The 24,151-nt window shown below is 49.1% G+C and overlaps 1 protein-coding gene across 1 annotated transcript in view; it reads left to right on the forward strand.

Moving 5' to 3' along the window:
- Nucleotides 1-10,727: 10,727 nt before the first annotated feature.
- LOC144115548 (nose resistant to fluoxetine protein 6-like) overlaps nt 10,728-24,151 on the forward strand; it is a 247,788-nt gene continuing 234,364 nt past the window's right edge. The window contains exon 1 of the mRNA XM_077649975.1: nt 10,728-11,187. Within this exon, the coding sequence (XP_077506101.1) occupies nt 10,758-11,187 (430 nt within the window). The 5' untranslated portion in view covers nt 10,728-10,757. The remainder of the gene's footprint in view (nt 11,188-24,151) is intronic.

Consider the following 24,151-nt stretch of genomic DNA (forward strand, 5'->3'; position numbering starts at 1 on the left):
CTCAGCGCAAGCTCCCATCGCCGAGCTCACCTGTCGTTAGAGAAGAGCACCCAGAGCAAGATCACCAAGCCCTCTTGATCCTCAGGACGGTGGTCAACGCCATTCGCCCTCTGATACAGGCCCTGCAATCGGCAACCGACTGAAGCGTCTTACTGGTGCTGGACTCTGGTTCCAGCACTACAAGATCTTTAAAACATAATGGCTGGCCAGCTTCCCACGTTTCGTGAGGAAGTCAGGGGCGCTGTGGTGTTCCAGTGGAACGCAAGAGGCCTAAAGTCACGAATCGCAAGTTTTCGGCAATATGTTTTCAACAACCACTTCCCAATATTAGTCATATGTGAACCTAACTTATCCCAAGCAATCAGGCTTTCCATGTACGAGCCCTTCTTTGCTCCAACATGCGGGGAGCGGAACAAAGTTCTGGTCTACATCCGCACCGACATAACGTACATTTGCTGCCCAGTTCAATCCCACAATGACAATCAGTACGTGTTTCATATTCAAAAAAGTATCCATAGAGTTGACACTGATTGCGGCGTATGTCTCCCCCTCCTCTCAATTGGACTGCGAGAGGTTGAAGACAATTATGGAGGCAAGCCGGGCTCCTTGGATTATTAGCGGAGATTTCAACGCCCACCACCAACTGTGGGGAAGTCCTATAGTCAACGCCAGAGGGCGGAATCTGGCCTTATTTGCTTCATAAAATGAACTTTCGGTAATGAATGACGGCAGCCCGACATACCTGCGAGGCAGTTCATACAGCAGTTGCGTAGACCTGACGCTAGTTTCGCGGTCTCTGCGCCGGCGTGTCCAGTGGTTTTGTAATGTGAAGACCCACGGGAGTGACCGCATAGCCACCTACCTCAAGATTCCAGGTCTTGAGGCGTCCGGCCCAGCTAAACACGCGCACATCGATTGGATGGCATTTAAAACTCAAATGGAAGAGGCGTGTAAAGACGCCCTCACTTCCGGATTGGAGGACATAATAGCAACAGCAATGAAGGCTGCTAGAGGCTTCCTCACGTCAACTAGAATGCGCACCGAATTTGATGTCGAATTAGACCACCTACGTGCTATTCGTCGGCGTGCAGAAAGACGTTACAGACGGACCAACTGCGTAAGGGACCTCAGAGAGGCGCGTCGTGTGCAAAGGAAAATCAAGCGACGAATGAACACGCTGGCGGAACAGCGCTGGAAGTCCTTCTGCCAATCTCTGGATCCTCGAAAGCCCACGTACGTCATTTGGCGGACAGTGCGGGGCTTCGAACGCTTCCACAGCAAAGACAGCCTTTCGATGCGTTGGCTCTACATCAAGACCGTCATCAGATTGAAGTTGCAACTGACTTCTGCAGGGCGATCGCGGGTGCAGTGACTACCTCGGGTTCCCAGCGTGTTCCTCCTGCATCACGGGATTCATCGATGGATGTTGTCTTTACTCGTGAGGAACTTGATGCTGCCCTGGCAGAATGTAAGCGTTCGTCTGCACCAGGTCCAGATGGCATTACATATGCTGCGCTGTGCTACCTTGGCAAGGACGTGCGTAGAGAGCTACTCAGCCTTTACAACCACTTGTGGCAAGACGGAGTTGTTCCTCCCCAGTGGAAATCCAGTCGCATGATACCATTACTAAAACCAGGGAAATCCCCATTCGACCTGTCATCATACAGGCCAACAGCTTTGGCCAGTTGTGTGGGAAAAGTCATGGAAAGAATGCTTCTGGCGTGTCTTGAGTGGTACCTTGAGCACAATAACGTGTATCCTAATGCCATGGCGGGTTTCCGACGGGGTCGCTCCTCTATAGACAACGTCATTCATCTCGTGTCCACAGTACAGCAACAGAAACGCCAGAAGCGCATGTGCGCGGCAATTTTTCTTGACATCAAAGGTGCATACGATAACGTGACACATGAGGCCATCCTTGATGCCCTAGATGCTGTTAGAATCGGTGGACGGATGTATAGGTGGATCCAAAGCTATCTGACCAAAATGACATTTTTTGTTATGTGTGAAGATGGCTCCACACCTGTGCATTACACCTATTGGGGCGTGCCCCAGGGCGGAGTGCTCAGTCCTACTTTGTTTAATCTAACACTTATGACTCCAGGAGTACCTACCTAATACCGTCCATATCTCTATGTATGCCGATGACATCTGCATCTGGGCCTCCTCTGTGACGCGTCTCCAGGTGCCAGCAAGACTTCAGAGGGCAGCAACCATAACTTCCTCCTATCTCCGAGTGCAACGTCTGAGCGTGTCAGCCGAGAAGTGCGCTATAGTGGCATTCACGCGCAAAAGCATGACTCGTTATCCGCTAACTATTGACGGCCATGTCATTGCCTATCGTGCATCTCATCGTTTTTGATGAATTGTTATAGATATGAATTTATCATGGAGTCCGCATTGCAGCATTGTAAAGAAAAAACTAATCTCTATCACACACCTGCTCAGATTTCTTGGCGGAAAATCATGGGGATTGCCGATTCTATCAATGCTGCAACTCTACAGAGCACTCTGTTTGGGATTTTTGCGGTATAGTGCACCAGTGCTTTCAAGCACATGCAAGACAAATTCGCGTGCCCTGCAAGCTATACAAGGTCAGGCACTTCGCACATACCTGGGTCTCCCTCGCAGCGCATCAACAGTTACTACCATTGCAATCGCCTAGGACTACCCACTCTCGACGTATACAACCCTTGAAACCCTGCGGATCCACATACGGCATCTAACAAGGATTCCACAGACCACCTTGTGTCAGTGGTGAATCAAAGACCACACGCAGCGTTTTCAAAGGTTATAGCAGCCCACCAGTCGTCCATCCCATCGCAGTTCACCCTGGCAGCACGGCCTTCCTCGGCGCTGTGGTGTCTGCGGGAGCCATGCGTGTGCCTTACAATTCCGGGCATAACAAAAAAAATCGAACTTATCGACACTCTGCCTACTCCATTCCGCATATAGTGACCGCACTCATGTGCATACAGATTGTTCGGTCTCAGGTACAAGTTCAACCTACGCCGTGGTGATTTTTTTATTATTCGAGAAGTGTGCCATGAGGCATAAGTTGAAAAAGGAAAGGGGGGGAAGGAATGCACGGGATTGAAAGTTAAAAGAAGGAGTGAAGAACCGTTGCGCTGAGGTAGTCGCAGAGGTTGTTAATAAAACGGTTGTCCATTGTCCACTTCCCGAAGTCACTTTCGCGGTTCCACCGCAGGCCCACCTCCCTGAGGAGCCGTTTTCTGATAGCAGCCGTCGCTGGACACGTCCACAACAAGTGCCGCACATCACATATGTCCGGTGCAGCGCTACAGTGAGGGCACCTGTCAGGTAGTGGCAGATCTTTGGCACGCCACCGATGACGGACAGATGGTGTCAGAGCCGCCCCTGCCCGAATCCGGCGCACGGATACCTCCTCCTGCCGAGTAAGACTACGGGGGAGAGGGTGCGAACACGGAGGAATTAGAGCGCGTGTTCGCTGGCGCAGAACTTCAGAATCGGAAACGTGGGACAGGAACGGATCTGGGGGAAGAGGGGAAGGTGGCGGATCGTCTAATGTATGAAGATGAGTCATATCATCCGCTTGAATGTTATGTGGATCCTGGGCATGGCCGCGAATCCAGTGTATGCGCACAGGACATGGATACTTTGCGCAGAGCACATGAATAGATTGTGAAATCTGGAACGTTCGTCGAACAGCCTTAAGCTGTTTAAGGGCGGCGCGGGAGTCGGTGTAAATGTGAACTGTATTCAATGTTGGAACGAGCGGAAGGGAAGCAATGGCATTGTAAATGTCTTGAAGTTCCAATGCCAGGGGAGTGCACGTATCCGCAGTATACGTCGCGCGAGAGTTGAGATGCGGATGAGATGGACTGTACACAGCAGTAACTCCCCTCTCTGCAGAATGAGATGCATCCGTGTATAATATGCACCCTTCAGGCAGATACGCTGCTGATACCGACGGGGAAACAGTGGGGCGATTGTCAGTGAGCTGGCAATAGGACCACGGTGGAAGCGTCTTTAAACGATGAAGTTTGAGAGACTGTTTTCGAGCTCTATTTGCCACCCGTTGGTCGATGATTTCACTGAGTGTATTAAGTTGGGCGAACTCCTGTAGCACAAGTATGGGTGTTAAACGAGGCAGATATGTTATGACGCGCATAGCCTCACGATTGATAGCTTCAAGGGAGTCCCACTGTCTGCGGGTGAGACGTTGAAATTGAGCCTGATACACTATCCGTGGCTGAAGGATAGAGCGCACAAGCTGGCGGGCCGTATGAGCACGTGCGCCACCAGAGCGCATAGCTAGGCGACGAATCAGACCTAGAGTAGCGTGAGCCGATTTACGGGTGGCTGTCAGCCACGGGGTGCCAGTCCCAGATGTATGGAGGAGAAGACGAAGAATACGAACAGTTTTTACCTGAGGAATCAGAGAATTATGTACCGTAAAATTTAAAGGGGCAGCTTTCCGTAAGGCGGCTTTATTTCCAATTCGAATGAAACATGATTTAGTAGGAGAGAGTGTTAGACCCAGAGGTGGGAGGCGAGATGTCAATACATCCAGCGCGTGTTGAAGGACCGACTGATGAATAGACGCATCTGGATGACAGCACCACAAGGTGATATCATCGGCATATGCAAGCACGCGGATAGAAGGGATGGTCTCTAGGGCTCGAACAAGAGGAATTAAAGCCACATTAAATAATGTGGGGGCTAGAACGGAGCCCTGCGGCACTTCTCTATTGGAAGTGAAATTACCAAAGGGCTTTCCGTGGACACGCACGCTGAAGGTTCGATTTGCTAAAAAGGCGTGAATGGAGAGGAGGAACCGGTGAGGGAGACCAAGAGTGAAGGGAGGCAAGAATGGCAGAGTGAAGGATGCTATCATATGCCTTTGTTATGTCTGTAGCGATTACGGTTCGTACAAGGTGACTCTGTGGAGAGTGGTCAAGCACGTCAGCAGCCAAAGTAGAAAGGCCGTCCTCCGTTCCAATTTGGGGGCGGAAACCAATTTGGGAATCTGGGTAACAATCATGGGATTCCAGCCACCATGATAAGCGTGCGGCTAGAATGTTTTCATAAAGCTTGCAGATGGTAGGGGTAAGGGAAATTGGACGAAGAGACGAGAGAGATACTGGAGGCTGACCTGACTTGGGTATTGGAACCACAATAGAATGCTTCCAGTCTCCCGGCATGACGCCAGAAAGCCACACTTCGTTAAAAGTATCAAGTAGGGTTTCCAAAGCCCTCCCTTCCAAGTTACGGAATAAGGAGTTAGGTATGCCGTCGTGCCCGGGAGTAGTAGTAGTTTTTAAACGGTCAATGGAGGCCAGCAGCTCTGCCATGGTGAGGTCAGAAGTAATCCCATCGGGGGGCTCTGTTACCGATAAGTCAGGTGGAGACGTAGCGGTGCAGTCATGGTTTGGAAAAAATTGACGGGCCGCTTGTTGTGCAAATGTGTCCTCATCCACATTGAGCGCGAGGCGAATGCTCTCTGTGTAATCTGCAACCTGAGAAGGGCGCTCCATGGCGTGAAACACTCTCCAAAGATGTCGATTGCCCTGCGTAGAGGACAGGCGGGCACACCATGCAGCCCAGCGTTGCCTGCCTAGCCGCTTTGCATAGCGCCGCGCCCGTGCGGTAGCGCGGTGAAGAGTAGGAAGAGCCGAAGGGTCATCGGGGTGACGAGTAGCGTAAAGATCCGCCTGGCGACGAAGAGCCCACAGATTCAAGAGATGTATCCGGGTTTGGGTCGTCTTCATTTACATTAGTGGTAATAATGTGAGTAGCGAGAACAGCAGATAGAGTAGACAATGCTGAAGAGGGGTTGAATGTAGATAAATGATTGTCTGCGCGTACAGAGTCCCATGATGTTATTCGTACAGTGCGGCGTATTTTCCGTAGACGCGTAGGCGTGAGGGAGATAAAAATAGGGCTGTGATCGCTACCCCAAGTATCAGAATCAACAGCCCAACGAGGGTTACCGGGGCTTAACCACCAAGTCAAATCAGGTGAATACGGGCCACCTCGTGGGCGGGTAGAAGTATTCGGGTGGTTTAACAGTTGAAAGGAATGATCCGAAAAGCTCCCTTGGATGTGTGAACCCCTTGAGGAATCCGATGGGTAACCCCACGCAGTGTGTGCGCCGTTGAAGTCACCACCAACTATATTAGGGATACCCGAGTTGGTAGAACGTAGAAAACGAACCCATCCCAGATTGGGAGATGCGGAGCAAGGACGACTATAAAAAGAAAATAGAATAAGGGGTGTGCGTGCAGGTTTTACGAGAAGGGCGACAACCTCTTGACGTGTGTTGCACCACCGTGAAAGGTCTAGCGGTTTGTGCGGAACTGAACTGTGAATATAAATTGCAGATTTACCTGGGCTGAGGGAGGAGGCGGTGCAACGGCGATCAGTGATAGATGGTGAATGGTATGCGCAGAAACCTGAAAGGCGTGGGAGTGCATTATGCTCTTGCAGTAGGAACGCCCATGCCCTCAGCTTTCCGTCGCGAAGGCGGATATTCACTTCAGAGGCCTTATTAGCGAATCCTCGACAGTTCCACTGCACCACCACCGATGATGATGCGCTATCCATGACGAGGCCGAAGAGCTTCCACGATGAGGGATGTCACCTGCTTCATCAGCGCTAATATCTTATCCACTGTCGGGGTAGTCACGGCTAACAGGTGGTCGGCACCTGATTGTGGGCCAATGCTTACCCTAGGTGATTCCTCTGATGACTGCTCCCGAGTTATGAGAATTCTTCGAGAGGATTGAGAACGACGCTGTTCCCGGCGCTGGGTGAGTTCGTCTAGTCGGCGGCGAGCCTCCGCGATTGCATTGTCTAAAGCTGTGTCTTCATCTGTGGTATCCACATGTGATGGATGCACTGCACGTTTTGGCGTACCATTTGATCCGGGAAGGTGAGCCGCTGGTGCATATGTACGCTGGCGAGGAGACGTATGGTGAACAGCAGGCTCAGATAAAGGAAGTTCAGGGAAGTCGTTGTCGTCACATGCGAGAGCTGCAAAGCGATTACTTGTAGGAACATCCATTTTTGCAGGCGACTTGTGAAAATTCTTCGCTTGCTTCTTCTTTGGACAAGCGGGGGAGCGAATGTCATGGTCCGGCGATTTGCACAGGGCACAATGAGCTGTTGGTTCATTCATGTCGGCCACAGCTGCTGGATTAGGGCAGGTATTTTGCATATGTCCTTTTTTGTGGCAGTGATAGCAAAAAATACGACGAGGTCGGAAGGGCTGTGGTTTGACGATCGCTCCGTAGTAGGTAAGGTTATTTGACTCAAGAGCAGCATTACAGTGTCTTAACTCTGCTTTACGCCATGGCGATCACGATCAACTCGTACCTGAATTAAGACATCTCCAACAGCAGGCGCAGGAAGAGGGTCATGACATCGTCTTCCAGTGGATACCGGGACACTCTTGCATTGTTGGAAACGACGCAGCTGACGCTGCAGCTCGAGAGGCTCACGGCAGTGCCAACATTGTCCACATACCGTTGACAAGAGCCGACGCAGCAAGACATCTGCGAATGCTTGGCCGAAGAGAGCTTTTAGCGTCATGGCCCTCTACTAGCAACTCCACATGCCGTCTGCACCGCCTAGACCCCTTACTCTGACTCAGTCCTCCATCCGACCTCTCCCGCTGCGATGCCACGCTGTTGTGTCGCCTGTGGCTGGGAGTGGCGTTCACAAATGCCTACTTCCACTTAATCGCAATGGCAGACTCTCCTGCGTGTGAGATGCGTGGGTGCACCGAAACTATAGAACACCTTCTTTGTAACTGCCCTCGGGTTCAGCGTGAGCGTGAACTCCTGGCTGCAACACTCCGCCGTTTAGATCCTCGGCCCCTTACTGAAGCCAAGATTCTGGGTCCTTGGAGTAAGCCTTCATCGCAGAGGACAGCTTTGAAGGCACTTTTAAAGTTCTTGAAAGACTCGGGACTGAGTGCAAGATTGTGAACAATCAGTGTGCGCCCTGTGTACCCTACAAGTAACGGCCAACGGGCACGTGGAAAAGTGATCATATCCCTTTGTTCTCTCCCTTTTCTATCTCTCCCTCCGTTCCCCTTCCCACGTGTAGGGTAGCATACCGGGCGCTGCCTAGTTAACCTCCCTGCCTTTCCGTCTTTCTCTCTCTTGACGGGAGCGCACGATGTATCAGAATTATTCAGTTTTCTGAATTCTGGCGCGTTCTAGTACACATTTACAGCATGCAAGGGATTAAGCAGATTCCATTATATACAGCCGTGGCATACAGAATTCCGCTTTACTGCAGGTGTGACTGCATCATGTAATAGCGTGGTTTGAAGCCAGCTGTTTGAGAAAACAATAGCATTTGTTGCAACCGAGCCGCCAGGAACATTTAAGTTCAAATATCACGATGTGTGAATGCTTACCTGATTTCGAAAAGCTGCGACTGTAAAATCACGTTAAACCGAAGTTCAAAGGACTGAGAAAAATGCCCAAATTATCTGAAGATCCGAATTAAGGCATGACCCTCCAATATCTGCAAAACTGGTTCGCGCCACTGTGAAATTACTTGGTGAAAACCTCCCACTGTCGGGAATGTTGACGCAAAACTGATTCAAAAATTGTAGGGGCCTCTGTAGCGCGCTTCACGTTGCGACGCACTGGCAGTGGAGATATTCTCACAAGCGGCGTCGTCGTGCGTGAAGAGGCTCCACTGCAGAAATTACGAACAGCGCGTGACGAGCACGCAATTACGGTGCACAGGAAGAACGGAAGACGTACGGGGACAGAAAGGAGGGAAAACGCTCCGGCGTCGGCGTGGACGCGTGTGTGGCGAGAAAATGAAGAGGCTGGTAACGGGCCATTCAGCGTTGGAAATTGTGCAAAAGTGTATTCGTCTGGTTTGCCGACGCGCCGCCTCATCGCCACCCCACAGTGTGGAACAAAACTAAGGAAAGGGAAACCGAAACTATGGGAAACGTTGGGAAGATACTCGGAGCAAGAATGTGCAGGTAATTTAGATCAAGGTGCGTCTGAAGTTAGAGGACGAAAAAACTTGTTCATGGATTCTTTTCATGCATAAGCACTTCTACCCGGTGCTTTGGCTTCCCAAAGACAGACACTTGCTGGGGTATGGTGTCGATGCTGGATACTTTCGTCAGCTCTCACAGCCGTGCTGGGGCAAAGAAGACGCATGCGAAGAAACGAGAAACAGCGGAAGTTGCGAGAAGTGAGTACGGTCATCCAAATTCCGCCCCCTGCACGTACTTTAGACGTCCACGGGCATCTCTTTGACTTAATATTTGACGTGACACACGACATTTGCACGATCGTTTGCTGTGCCTCTCATACCTTGGCACGGCCTCTCCTCGGGAGCCCATTTTAGTTTACCACTGTGAGTCCAGCTGCACCTGAATTAACGAGCGCCTGTCGCCATAGATTTATTGAGCACTCTCCGGGACAGCGTTGGCAGTCCGGATTCCCGAAATTAACAAGGCGGTCGAATTAACGAGGTGCCAATGCTATAGAGTCCATCTCTTCACTAGCGAAACCTTCAACCGCCACGGCTTTGTGGTGTGCAGAAAAGAAAGATATGGAACGTCTTCCACTCCAACATCGCACGCCACTTGGTGAAAGTGGCCGAATGGCCATGTAGGCAGAAAACAAGGCCGTATGACCCTCCCAGCAGACGAGCCGTACAGGGTGCGAATGCATCTGAGTGCTTGCGTTTCTGAAGGCACTGCATGCGTGCGATGGCGAAGCGAGAAGACATTCTCGTATTTCAGCATCATTCGCCGGGCTTGTTTCATCTCATTTCATAGGTATTCGCTCACCGGACTTGTTTTGATTGAGAAGCGCGAAGCCAACTTAGGCCAGCAAAGTGTGCACGTGGTCGTACTCAGTTACAGAAATTCGCACAGAGCGTCACTGCACCTTTCACCGCTAGCTAACCTTCTGGCTAATCGAAACACTGCTCTCGTCGTTCTCGAATATAAAAAAGTTATTTGCTGTTTTTCCTTTCAATGTGCACACCACACTGACCGACAAACTCAAACGACCGAACAGACTGACGTGATTCGAATATTATGAGGGAGAGATACAGAGAGGGGGGAAACGCAAGGATGTTAACCAGACATGTTTCCGGTTGGATACAATGTACTGCGGAATGGAATGAGCGGATTTAAGAGGGAAGAGAGAAGGAACGGAAAACACAGTCAAAATCTGTCAATCAAGGCAGTCTCTCGTGAAAAAAAAAAAACAGCGTCTTGTAAGCCTTGATGGCAGTGTGGACTGTTGTCGACAAATTTTGGTTCGATTGAATAGGACCAATAGACTTTACCTGGAATGATTGCCTTACTCCCAAAAAAAAGGACGATGCAGGATACAAAAACCAAGCGGCTGGTTGGGCTCATGTATTTTGTCAAGCTTACCGGCAAAAATAAAAAGTGCGTTAGAGTTCTTCGATCCAAGAAGTCTAAGCCTAAAGTGACCCCCTTCGCATCGCGTGAGACTGAACATTCGTCAGCAGCAGCAGCAGGAGTCGTTCGTGTCGAGAACGCTCGCTTCAGACAGTATGCTTTCTTGCAGAGCACGGCTGCTCGCGGACAGAGCCGACAGCACGGAGCGGCCACGGAACAGCTGCGACCGCTCAATCCGGAGCATGAAGCCCGCGCGCGCTCTCCCTCTGCGAGCGGCGTGGCGGCGCCGGCAGCACTCCTTAAAAACAGGTCTACGGCGCGGCGCCCAGGCCAGAAGAAGGACACGGACCGTACGATGCGCACCAACGCCACAGCTCAGCGCCGACACGGCTGCTCGCCTCCGCTCCGGGTACTGCTCCGCCTCGTCCCGATGCCCTCGGTGCTGCCGCTCCTGCTGCTCCTTGCGGCCACCGTGATGCTGCTGGGGGACACGGCTTCGGCGGACCCTTCCATCGGAGACGTCTTCCGTCAGATCAGGGAAAGAGCGGTTGCGACTGAGGAAATTGTGGCGCCCGCGCCCCCCAACAAGACCAGGAACGAGAGGATACTGGAGCAGTGGTCCAAGTTCGAGCTCAACTTGCAGGACCTGGTGGATAGCGTGATCAGAAAGGTGCTGCCCACAGTCATCCGCCGCAGCTCCGAACTGGAGGTGTCTCCGGACTGCCGCGACGCCCTGCTCAAAGTGGTCTTCGGCATACGTCAGCTCAAGAGATGGGCCTTCCAATGTGAGTCCGCTATTTTGAACTTAAGGATGCGTGCGCGCTGGAAGTTGCCGGGAATTGTTGGTAGATAACTTTTTACTTCTTGACGTAGAGGGTGTTTTTTCTTGCCCTCTTAGTTTATTCGCGGCGGTCAAAAGTGACCACTCGCCAGTTCATTACGCTGATGTTCAGGAGAAAAGCGCGTGCCGAGCATTTCGGCACTCGCTTAACTCGTGTGCTCAGCGTGATCTCCTCCGAGGGCCCAACACTGCGTCGTGGACTTCAGAAAATGCTGCAGCATCCAATGGGAGCAGCCCTTCCCTCTAGATAAACAACCCGGCAAGACCGAGACTTTAGCTCGTGCGGTGCGAACAATCATGGCTGCTGGTGTCGCCTCATCAACAGGCAAGCACCAGTCACAGGACCGCCTAGCTCAAGGCAACAGGACGCAGCCTGGTTCACTTTACGTGTTTCACTTCGATCGCACACTGAAACCGCGGGAGACGTGGGAAGGGTACTGCTAAAGTTATTATTAGAGAATTATAAACACAGCTTGCTTTCTTATTTTCTCTTGGACCAGAGCCCGACCAGTGACCGTGACGGCTGCGCACTTGGGACCGTAAGCGTAATTATGCGCATGCATTGTATAAGGTACCGATGAAGCGTTGAGCTAGTGACCAGAAAACACTGGTTGGTGCGGATTAAAGCGAAGCCCGTTTCGACAACTAGGTTGACTGCGAAATTACTTATTATGAAGAAAATCACTTTGAGACGCTGTCAGCAGCAGAACGTAGAGACATGGCAGCTTCTAGAAGATGTATACCTCACGAAGAGACGTCAAGGGTCTTTGCAGTCTAGAGCAATATATAGTTTGCCCATGCCATAATGGTTTATTCAGACAGGAATGCTGCACCACTGCATAGAGTTGCGATTCTGCTTTTTTTTTCATTGTTTTCTCTCAGAAGCCAAACGCATCCGTACGGTTCTAGTTACTGCTCGGCGGTGCGATGCACTGCCACGTTTCTGAACTGGTGTGAGAGGTCGCGCGTCTTCTCCCTGGACTAAAGCATTCAAAGGCTGTACCGCGGACTTCAATTAACGTTTATGAGAGGAAGTTATTAAAGTTAGAACTTATCAATAAAACCGCGAGGTCTAAAAGCAACTTGACGCTTATGGGAACAAACAGTGTAGATCAATATTTAAGTTGTGGATGCGATGTGGCCTAAGTCTAGACGCAGTTTTAATCCCCGGAATATATCATATACTTGACGGCCATTATTCGTGGAGTAAAGACACTTCTGTCATGGCAGTTGCCCGGCTTACCTGTCGTAAATGTCGCTTGTAAAGCACGAAGCCAGCCCTTGACTTCCGGTAAGATATCGGTACGGGTGCTCAAACTTCCGAAACTGCTCCTGGCTCTGGCCGTCTTCGCGATAAATCAACGGCGGTTTCCCATTTCTACGCGGTGTCCCTGTAAGCCGAGGTCGTCGCCATTACGCTCAGTTTTGTACGTTCAACGGCCCACGCGAAGGGTTTGCCATGCTGCCCGCAGTGACAAGACCGAAGCACACTGTTTTCACATCTGTGAGGGAATGCGTGCTGTAGTTCTGTGTTCGTTTTGCCTAAACTTGTTCCTTACAAAACTGAACGTCACCCTCTCATGAATTCTCGACATGAATTGGGAATAACAGGAAAGCTTACAAAAAGGCCAGCGCCGGATACTTCTGCGCAAAGTTAACATGAGGGAACACTCGGAATACTTACTGGCCTCTCCCTGCGCGCATTCGGAGTTGACCGCAGTCCGTGGACTCCAGAAGTGTGTTACTTTTACTTGGGCCATGTGATAGCATGGCCACGACGTTTCCGGATCCTTTTCCGGCACTCATTGAGCGTGAAAAAAAAAAATAAGTAGCGCGCAAGCTTTTAACGAAGTCGAGCCAGTATGCGACACACCGGCACCAAGCATACACATTCGGCAAAGCTCCTAGCACACTACCCTTCGACGTCATGTGCGCAAAACAGCGACAGCAATGCCTGCTTAGCGAGCCAACGTCGCGGGCCTCCGAGTGCGAAGGCCCAGCCTACAGGAGCGGCGCCGGGTGTGCACGCTGGTCTCCTTTATGCTGCCAGACTGCTCCGAATATCACATGCATTCCAGATCGCCTTTGAATATCTAAAGGGCCTGTACTGTGTGACCCGGCAAACACGGAGCTCAGTGTGTCGAACGCAATACCCGCCGCCAAGGAAGTAGGCAACTAGGCTCTGCGTCGAGGCACGCCTGTTGAAATCGCTTGGCGCGCACTGCGATGGTATATCGCGCGGCGAAGAAGGAGCCGACGGCGCCGCGTCGCGGGGTCGCGAACCGATATATTTGCGCATTAGCGCCGCCTTTCAGCGGGCCTTAAAATCGTGCGCCTGGGCGTGACACGGTTTGCTATGGAAAATGTATTCACTTCGGGCTTAGCGAAACGAGCTGGGAGCGTTGCTCACGTTGGGCTGCAAGTATGTATTAGATATCCTCCTTCTTTTTCCTTTCCCCTTTGTTTTTTTTTTTTACTGAGGCCCTTCGCTGATATTACCGAAGGATAAAAAAAAATGGTACGCCTCGGAAAATTTCTTCATTCCGAGCCATAACTCGCGAGAATAAGGCTCGATCGTCTCCAAGTTAAACGGCTTCGAGGCGCCCGCCACTCGCGCGTCTGCACAATCGTGCAAAGTTTGCGGAACTGTTCTCGGTGGATAACGGGGCGCGTAACGGAGCCACAAAACCCCCGTTGTCGTTAGCAGCGCGGGCGTGCTCTGGCGCTCAATGGGAGCGATTCGATTCGGCCCGATTGCGAAAGAGGTGGGTGCTGCAGAGGCTGCGCTGGTGGCGGTGGAAGGCGAACACCGCTAGACTGCGCTGGACCAGGCGAGGCCGGTGAGGTCCAGCTCGGTAGCAAAGTGCGCTAATGCTCGTGTATGACCGGTACGAAAGCCGAGGAATCCAGAATAATGAGCGGGCAGAGAAACTAGAGGGGATTGTTCTCAAGTGAGGCGTTATGCAGACAACGCAGCAAGGTCTGGGGAGTGTTGGGGTAGCCACAGAAGGGTGCTCCGGAGAGTTCTAAGTGTGACAACGAAAGTATGGAGCGACGTTGGAGCGGGTTGCATGCACTTCCCGTTCAGCCTTATCTTTAAGCCATGACAGTAAAGAAATGAAGCAGTTTAGACGTGGAAAACCGTCAAAGTCTAGGAAGCAACAAGTTTTCGGCGTCCTCCTCGCGTTTTGATTGTGTCGCCTCTTAAGTTAATGTGCGTGCCAGCTATTCACAGCTATCTATCTGTAACTGATTCTGACACCGGCTTGTTTCGGCTTCTTTTAAACCTTTATCCGCCAAGCCGTACGTGTATGTGTGCGTTTATATATATATATATATATATATATATATATATATATATATATATATATATATATATATATATATATATATATATATATATATATATATATATATATATATATATATGTATATATATATATGTATATATATATATATATATATATATATATATATATATATATATATATATATATATATATATATATATATATATATATATATATATATATATATATATATATATATATATATATATGAAGTGAGGGGCTCGTTTGACAAATAATGGCATTAAGGAAGCCAACAGTCACCGAAACCAAGGTGCAAGGGGAATGTTTCTAATTTTTTTAATTTGTAATGACAATCGATTGGTTTAAGAAAATTACTTATAAAGCAGCAGGAAAAACAACTATGCCGCCGGTGGGAATATATATATATATATATATATATATATATATATATATATATATATATATATATATATATATATATATATATATATATATATATATATATATATATATATATATATATATATATATATATATATATATATATATATATATATATATATATATATGGTAGGGCGCGCGGGGTAAAAGGAGACAAAAATTTGCAAACTCATACTGTTTTTACTCTTTTATTTCAAAACCCGAAAACGTTGTACAGGAGCCTTCCTTGGCATCTTAGCCAGCAAAACTAAGAAAGCTTGCAACATCACAACTATGAATAGTCAGTAATTATAAAAAAGTCCCATTTGTCTCGTTTTGCCCCGACCCACGGGGCAAAACGGGACATAACGTGGGACACAACGAGACATTTTGTCAAAGCCAAACAAAATCAGTTCTTGCACTCACACCACTTGAAGTACAATCCATGCGGACCTGTGCACTCTTCGGGAGCCCACTCGTGACACATCGTGCATTGGATCCACACAGAACAAGGCGCTGTGTTGCTCCATAATTCTTGGCGCACGAAGCACTCCCAGTCACATTTGTTGCTTGTTAATCGCTTCGTAGAACGTTTTCCTTTGAGCGCGATATCCTGCTATTGAACACATAGCCACCAAAAGCCCTTTCGTTCGATATCCCGCTTCGTTTTCTTGAGGCCATACCTGACTCCTTGGGAGGTTTTCCTGCCACTAGCTTCGCCTTGTAAGGCGATGAGGTCAAAACGGTGCTTGTCTCCGACTTTCCTCTTTTTGCTTTTTCTATAGCAGGCAGAGGAGAAAGAACTTGAAAGGTCGTGTCACTGTGAGCGGGCTCTTCATTGTCTTCGGTTGAAGTAGACAGGGAGCAGTTAGCGCGGGATCCTTGGCGTTGACCGCAAGTCTGATGTCCCGCTGTGCTTGCCAAAGGCGCTTCATCGACCGCAGGATCATCCAGCGGCGCACGAGAAAACGGCCAAACACCGCACTTCCGCAATCAATTGGTTATGTTACTGGTGTTTCCCGATCGTTCAAAGGCTTTGCTTACCAGCTCACCTACATTATCCATCGTGATGCGACTCCCAATGTTGCTCAGCACTCCCGGCATGCTTTGTTGTAGGCAGCTTTGGAGGCTTTGCAAAAGCTTACGTCATTACGTCAAGTGGCTGTAGCTTGTGTGTTTGATACAAGCTGCTTCTTGCAAAGCGCGTATGAACAGTCGTTCTGCTCGCCGTTGAAGGGCATCCTTAGTCACAGAGAAGGCTTTCGGTGCAGCGCGAATAGAATGTTTTCGCTGGCGCACACTTTGTAGAGCCTTCTTGATATTGAAGGAAGGAAGGAAGGCCCCAGACGTTGCTGGCACATACCCACTACGGGGGAGTGGCCAAGACACAGGCGGTCAATTGCTGGATACAGGAAAGTTTTGACGGCAGCAAGAGTGGTAATAGTATGTAGGCTGATAGATTGGAAGACGGAAGGACAGGGGTCCTGTTAACTTGGAGATCGAGGACGGGACAATGGCTTAACGTGCATAAAAGTATACAGTGCCTGTAGTGTTTCAATGTCGTACTGACTGAGAGCGGGAAAAAGGAATTATAATGGGAGTCGCTGCGTTTCTTGAAGAAAATTTTGCACAGCAGAGCGCAAACTCCTGTCGCTTCGTCCAAGCAAAGAAGCGCCAATCGAAAGAACAACCGCGGAGGACACAGGCAAGCCCAGTTGATGAAATGGAATTTGCAAAAGACGCTTCCTCAAATGAGAGAAGCGGCGGCAGCACAGCAGGAAGTGATCTATTGTCTCAGGTTCGGCACAAAAAGGGCACAATGGGGCAGCCAGTTCAGTTCAGTTCCTGTAATCTTAGTAACAGAGTCGAGTGCTCCACGCTGTCGCATGCTTTACTGACATCCAAGGTGACAAGCGCCGCAAACTGTTTTCTATTGCGAGCTAATTTGATACGACTCTCTAAATCAGTATGAGCACACCAAATTGAACAGCCCGGCCTGAAACCAATTTGACACTGATTCAAGAGACCATTTTCAGAAATGAAAGACATGACACGGCTTACATCTTGACATATTACATATGGCTTACATATTGACCTCGAAACATGCAGCCCTCGTCGTCTTTTGTTTGTTCGTGCGGGCCATTCTAGAAAACTAGAGGAAAAAATCCTATCTAAACATTGCACTTTGCGCGAGCAGAGACTGCAATTGCTTGCTCCGAGCGACGAACTGTCGCGTCTTGCCCCTTCCATAGGCTCCTACTCAATCAATTATATAGTTATGAAGATTACCACATAGGGACCTGTAATTGTTCCCACAGCTAGCCAAGGAGATGCAGCAACAACACAAATACGTACCTTGTCGCAGTAGCTCACGGCTACGCTGCTGCACAGGTCCAAATAAACGGGACGTCAGAATTTCGCACCATTTTGGTGGGACAGCCACTCCACGAAAGTCGCTCCAGAATTTTTCCGGAAGTGGGCAACGCAAGATTTCCGGTGTTTTTAACATACATTTAGTAGACACGCACCTAATGGTGGTTTAAGAAGCCTGCTTTATCTAAAAGATTTTACGCTAGATGTCGCTAGACGAGACTGGTCTCGTTTTGCCCCATGTCTCATTTTACCCCGCCCTACCTATATGAGATAGAGCTCAGCTAAAGCATGCAAGTATGGCCTTCACTGGGCGCACAATACGCCGCCGAGCGCTAGAATCGCTGACGTGAAACCGGAAACGTTTCAAATCTGATCTTGCTCGACAAGCATGCGTCTTGTTGCTGATGCAACACCGAGCGACATCGATTCGTGTTTTTCTCCTTCATTTCTCGCTCCATTCGTGCGGGAACCGTTGTCTTTATCGAATATCCATGCGTAGGAATTCAAAGGGGCGCTTACGAAACAAGGACCAAAGGCCACTCATACCTGAGCAAGATTCACTAGAGCGGACGCGCTATGTCAACATTTCAGCAGCCGGAGCCTAGCAGTATAAAAACATCCAAACTTTCCTTGCAGGTGGTTAGCTTTTTTTAGTTTTTGTTTTCGCGCACGAAAGAAAAGTACTAAATCGATACACGTCCGTGCTTTGCTTTCGCAGTTATAATTCAATGTGCGGCAACCTAGAAAAAATAACACATGCAGCCGTAGTAAATGGGGCTCCAGGTCCCGTTTTCCTTCTACAGAGCGCTGCAAGCAGGTTTCAAGATAAAAAAAAAAACGGAAATATTCAGGAATGAAAGGATTTTCCTTCCGGTGGGCGATGCTCGTGGTAGCGTTCAGAGATGAATCAAAGCTATATCTACGAGAGAAGCGAAATTGTCCTTCAGCCCAGTGCAGATTACAGCAGATGCCTTTCATATGTTGCGCAAAACTAGGCTGAGAACGTCAGGATAAGCCATGGATGAATCTCTACGCGGAAATCTATAGGAAAATCTTCGTGCAATTTATCATTACATACTGACTTCTTTAACTTTCCGCCGGGACCAGCACTAAGTGCCGCGAAGCGGCACAAGAAAGTGGTTAGGGCAAAATGCCCAGACCTGCTCAGTATGAAAAATTTGCAACTGCTGCCGCTGCTTCACTAATTTTGTCTACCCTGTGCGTTGCACTGCCACAGGAATAATGTATAGTAAAAAAAACTAAGCCGCCTTCGTGTGGTGGTCTGCTCCGAATGACGTCATGCCCAGTTGGTCTGCAGATGTGCACATTACCGCCATTTTGTTTTGCGTCGCTTAGTGGGAGCACTTCCTAACAGAACGCAATGGGACCAGTAAAGGGAGTCCGTAATACAATGGAAGGTTGCGGGAGGGTACATTACTGTGAAACTTGTAAATTACTTTCATTTTAAAAATCTATAGTCTGTATTCGGCGCATCAGTATCGCTCTGCGCCTCATATTGACATTTACTATTTGTTAAGAAGACGTTTACTAAGGAGATGCCCAAACAAAACGAAATCTCAGGATTCATCCATACCCCAGTAAAGAGCAGTCCTTTTCTATTTCATAAACAGCTTCAGCACATGGTTCAGTCTTCCTGTGAGCTGCGCTAAAAAGAAACTTATGAACTAATAAGCAGGTTTCCCCATGCTCATGGGCTCCCAACGATCCCTACCGCACGTTTTACTGAAGCCAGCATGCGAGAGCATTCTGCAGATAAATTAATAACATTCATTCATTCATTCATTCATTCATTCATTCATTCATTCATTCATTCATTCATTCATTCATTCATTCATTCATTCATTCATTCATTCATGTAATTGTGGTCACATGAGACTGTCAATACATCACTTTAACCTGCTCTGAAAATGTCTTACCATGCATCATAAGTAAAGCACGATTTGTTATTTGACGTACATAAATTAAAACAGCAACCTTTTTTTTCATCATGTTCGCTATGTCCGGTACGTGCTTAATGTTTCCCAGTAAGTGCGTCACTGACCACCGTCCCTATACCTCCTACGTCCGTTCTGCCAAGTTGCTCCCCTCCTTTTCGACATCCGAGGCTGACGGCGTTGCTCCCTGTGATCAGCACATTTTGTGTCTTATCTACTGGCTGCTTTATTTATGCCCGGCCAACGTGTAGACGCTCCTGCCTCTCCACAATCAACGCGCCCTTCTTTATTCATGAGCGAAGCGAGCGCGAAAGAAATGCGGGGCCGCCGCCAAGCTCCTTGTTTGATAATAAACGCCAGTAATACGCGTGGAGCGACGGACACGGGTTAAGAATTAAATTAAGTCTTTCGGCCACATTGACGGGCCGTGGAAATTTGGACGTTTTATGCCGCATTCCTTTTTTGATGCCACACACTTAACCGGGTTTAACTGGTTCAGGCTGACAAGCCGAGCGCGCAGAAAGCGTCATGAAGAGACGGTAAATAATGCCAGGTGCGCGTAACATTATGCACGACATTCAATAACAGCCAAAAAAAAAGTGCGAAGAAGGCAACAATGCCAAAAAGAGTGCAGAATGTTGGATTGTCTTTAAATAGTTTGCGAGAGTTTACGTAGAAATGTCGATTTAAGCGCAACAAACTGCTACTGCGACATTGATGGCGCTGCCAAAAATAGCGCCGGGATGGAAGTTCTCACTACTTGACCAAAAAGTGGTCGCATTTAGTTCAAATAAGAGAGAACGTTAAGGTGCACAAAACAACGAAACGACAGCCGTTTGTATCAGGGGTGTTTGCGTTACTTATGACTGAACGGTCTTGTTATTTTTCTTCTTGCAATCTCCGCGTGTGTGACCTCGAGCTTGAAAATCTTCAAGCCCACGGTTCTCATAAGCGTGAGGAGAGTAATGCTGCAATTATGAATTCTATTACTGCATAGTCCACTTGACAACGCTCGGTACAGTTGTTAGTATTCGTAAACAAATAACTGAGGGAACTAGAAGGCGTCGACTAGCCCTGTCACGGCAGACAATATGAAGAGCCGCAACTACAGAACTTACCCACGTGCTGAAAGGGCTGCATTAATTGATATCAAATGCACGAGTAAAAAAGTCCCGCGTGAGGTCCTCAAGCTCAAAAGGTAATAAATCTTTTTTTTCTTCATTCTTTTCCATACAATGAAGGCTTATCCTTCGCATTTCCGATGTCACTGCAGGGAAAAAAAGAAAAATTCGCGTCGGCGATGCAGGTACACCCGGAATGCTTGCAACAAGCTGAAAAAGTAAAGCAGCTCGAAAAAAAAAGTAAAAATAAGCGTGTTCGCTTTTGGGGAAGAGCGAAAATCTCCGCATTCTCTCTCGCGTGCGCAAAAAGCAATTTTCTCTCGCACGTGCTTCTTTCGATGACGCCGAGCGAGGAATGGTCCTTCGCGCCGCGGGCATAAGCCTTCCGGCGATGCGCGAGATGAATGCACGCGCAGTACTCGCGACTCGTCGTCCGTCAAGGCCCCGTGCCGGAACCCTCGCTTCGGAACCTTCGCTTGGGAACCGTTACGGAAGCTGACGTCGGTGATGAGCTATGGTCTTTGTGAGCGCACATTCTAGCCTCTTCCGGTGCGTGGGGACGACGCGTTTTTTAGCGCGTTTTTACAGCGACGGTTTGAGTCGCGCCGATGTCCGCATCGAGCGCATCTGCGAGAGGAGGCGCGCGAGTGAGACGGCCACTTCAGTGTGTTTTCCCCCGCTCTCCAAAGTGGGGCTCACTAGTGCGGGTTTCCATTCGGGATTAACAAGACTAAGAGTTCCGCAGCAGTAGCATAGGAACCTGGCAGCTTAGGTCCTGCTCGGGCTTGCTGCGTGTTTTGGGCGGTGTTTAGTGGTGCGTGCGGCACGTGGAGAGAAAGATGCCACATACGGTATAATACTACAATAAAAAATACTATCGTCGCTAACATCATTTACAGTTACTCCAAGCCATATGGGCATGGTGTGGCCATATTGCTGAGCCGACGGGCCTTTCGATGAGATGCGCTAACGTTAAGGTCCAGTTGGCTTGGAGGGTATGAACAGACACTTCGAAAAGGGTACGATAGATTAAACCGCAAAACAGCGCTAGAGGCGTTGGTCGTTTACAGATACGAGAAAAATATGAAGGAAGCAGCTGGGCTGGCACGCTCTTAGTGGTTCTAAAGACTGGGAGATACAAAGAGAGGTTGTAGTGGTGTGGGAATGAGGAGCCTGGAAATATCCCAGAACGTTCAGAGCGAAGTTCGTCGCTCTGTTAGCTTCTGCTCATGAGGCCGATGCTCCGCCACGTATTTCGGAAAGGCGCGGGCACTGACGCGGATATGAAAACGCAGCTACGAAGTGCCGCTTTGCTGAATCGAAAGAGGAGGCTAGCCCGCCTTAGCCAGCGGCTTGAGCAAAGAAGCGTGGGCGGGTTAAGCGTGCTGTACACTGTAGCTTGAGGTCTTTCTCCGCTTTGTACTTTACCCCATTTATCCTCTCCACAACGGAGGGTACAGCTGCATTTGACGCGAAACTCAGCTGGCCTATATGCACAGCTGCCTTCCCACCCACTTCCTTCCTCTAGCACTTTAATACTTGGGAGCACAAAATACCGAAATTTCAAGTCTCAATACTAGTAAATCGATCGCTTCTCAAATGCTGCTGCAGTGCAATCCGTGCATTTTGAAGCTTCAGGAGACCCATGGGCGTGCAGTCACGGAAAAAAGATAGTGAAAAACGGTTAGCTGAAGTTACACGCGAAGCTTGGCTTGGTGTAAAACTGGAAAGCCTATTTGACAAATCGAGCAAGTACAATGAATGTATATATCGTAAGGGCCTACCCTTTGAAATGGGTTAGTGCTGGTTGGCTGCAGTAAAGTATTAGCCGCGTGGTGAATTTTACCGTACAGAGCTGGATGGGACACCACATTAGACGGCATAAAGTCACCCTTTTATGCTCATTTATGTTGAAGAACTCTGGCTGGTCGATCGACTGCGATTCAAATCTGAATGGAGACAACATGTTGCCTTGCTTGGGAGGGGCGTCGTGGTAAACGAAAGTAGCTATGTCGTTTTAGATACAAGTGGCCGCTGTGGCTTGTCAGAGTACTCAGAAGAGCGCAACAGCAACGATCAGCAGACCTGACCAAGTGAGCGCACCAGTCGCATTCTCGTGTATCGTGTGCCGGCATGAGCTCAAGTGCGCACAGTTCAAAATCGAGGAGCGGCTAACATCGAGAAGCGGTACGTGACGCTGGGGCGTTGACAGACATCGTGAACACCGGGGACTCGAAAATTCCTCTTCGTTGAGAAAGTGCGCACACAGCTCTAAAACGATATTGAAGGATGTCTGCCAGCGATGCCAACGCCACCGTCTCGGCATGGGCATCGTAGTCATCGGCAACGTCACGCGCAGGCGTGATGAATATTGCAGATCGCCATTTTCGTTCCTGGTAAGATGGATGCACAAGCAGATCATCTCCGCTGACCCACTTGCATTTCATGTGACTGAACCGATAGTGCCGGTGGCATTCACAAGACGCAGCTGGAGGCGTCGCGTGCCATGAGCTACCTAGTTTTTGTACGCTTATTGAGCATTGCCACCAGTGCACAGAAATCCCAGATTCACTGAACCTTGAGAGAGAAAGCGGGCTCCACTAAGGACAGAAAAATCCACGCACGGCCCGCCTTGTTATTTGTAAGCGGACTAAATGCCGCATGACTGAGCATCTGGCTATCAAGCCGTGCACAGAACCATTCACAGAATCGTTTCAGTGCATCGTATACCGCTTGGTCCGCAGGCACTCGACATAGACTCAGTGCAATCATAAAGCTTCGCGGTCTGGTGCCAAAGGCAACCAGAGCACCGCACCTGACTGCAAAAAAAGAAAAAGAGTGGGTGTATTGCTAATGTGATTGAAATACCCTTAAGTGGCAGCTGCTCTGGCTGCTAGCTCACCCTTCGGATTTTTTCTTTTATTCCTTTGCGCACCGCTATGAGAGAAGTGGGATAGAAATTAGGATTCTCTGGGTCCGCGCGGTCATTCGTCCCCGTCCAGCGCGTCCATTTGTCGCGGTACAATCTGGCCGTGCATCTCAAAGTTGACAACAGCTCTGCGCGGTAAACCCATTCTTCGTGGGGCCATTTGGGTGGAAGAGAAACGCCGACGCGGGAAGACTAAGCGCTCGCGGGGTGGAGGAGAAACAAGCACAAGAGTCGTCGCGGTTCTTCCGCATTCTCGCGCCCTGTCGGTGACATCATTTGGATGACGAATGGCGGCCACGGAATGGTGATTTTGTTCGCATGAATTTCCGAACCTCGGGGCCTCCCGCCTCCATAAATTTTTGATTTCCTCCGCGACGCCTTCCCTTGCCACACCCCGTCCATTTGTTTTGATTGCACCCATTGCTTCGCATTTCTCATTTTACGACGTCGAGCTGGTGCTCGGGGTTTCTAAAAGGGGACCAGAATGGTCACCCGCAGCAGGCTCAAGGGTGTTTTCGGACGTGGAAATAAAGCAAAAACAAGAAGCCTGTACTTCTGACATTTAAGAAGACAGGAATAATGCTTGAGCAATGAATCCGCCTTGGGGCATATAAAAACGAAGCAGCAGCGACAGTGGCAAATTCAAACGAGAACACATATCCCATCGTTCGCACAAGAGTTGGGTTGGAAAGTGCGCAATCAAAGCATTGACCTATGAACTAATCAGTTTGGTGCTGCGTTCTGGAAAAGAAGTAATCCTAATAAATATGATATGCCCTACGCTCTGTCTGTTTCACCT

This window comes from Amblyomma americanum, chromosome 1 (assembly GCF_052857255.1).
Source record: "Amblyomma americanum isolate KBUSLIRL-KWMA chromosome 1, ASM5285725v1, whole genome shotgun sequence".
Taxonomy (NCBI): domain Eukaryota; kingdom Metazoa; phylum Arthropoda; class Arachnida; order Ixodida; family Ixodidae; genus Amblyomma; species Amblyomma americanum.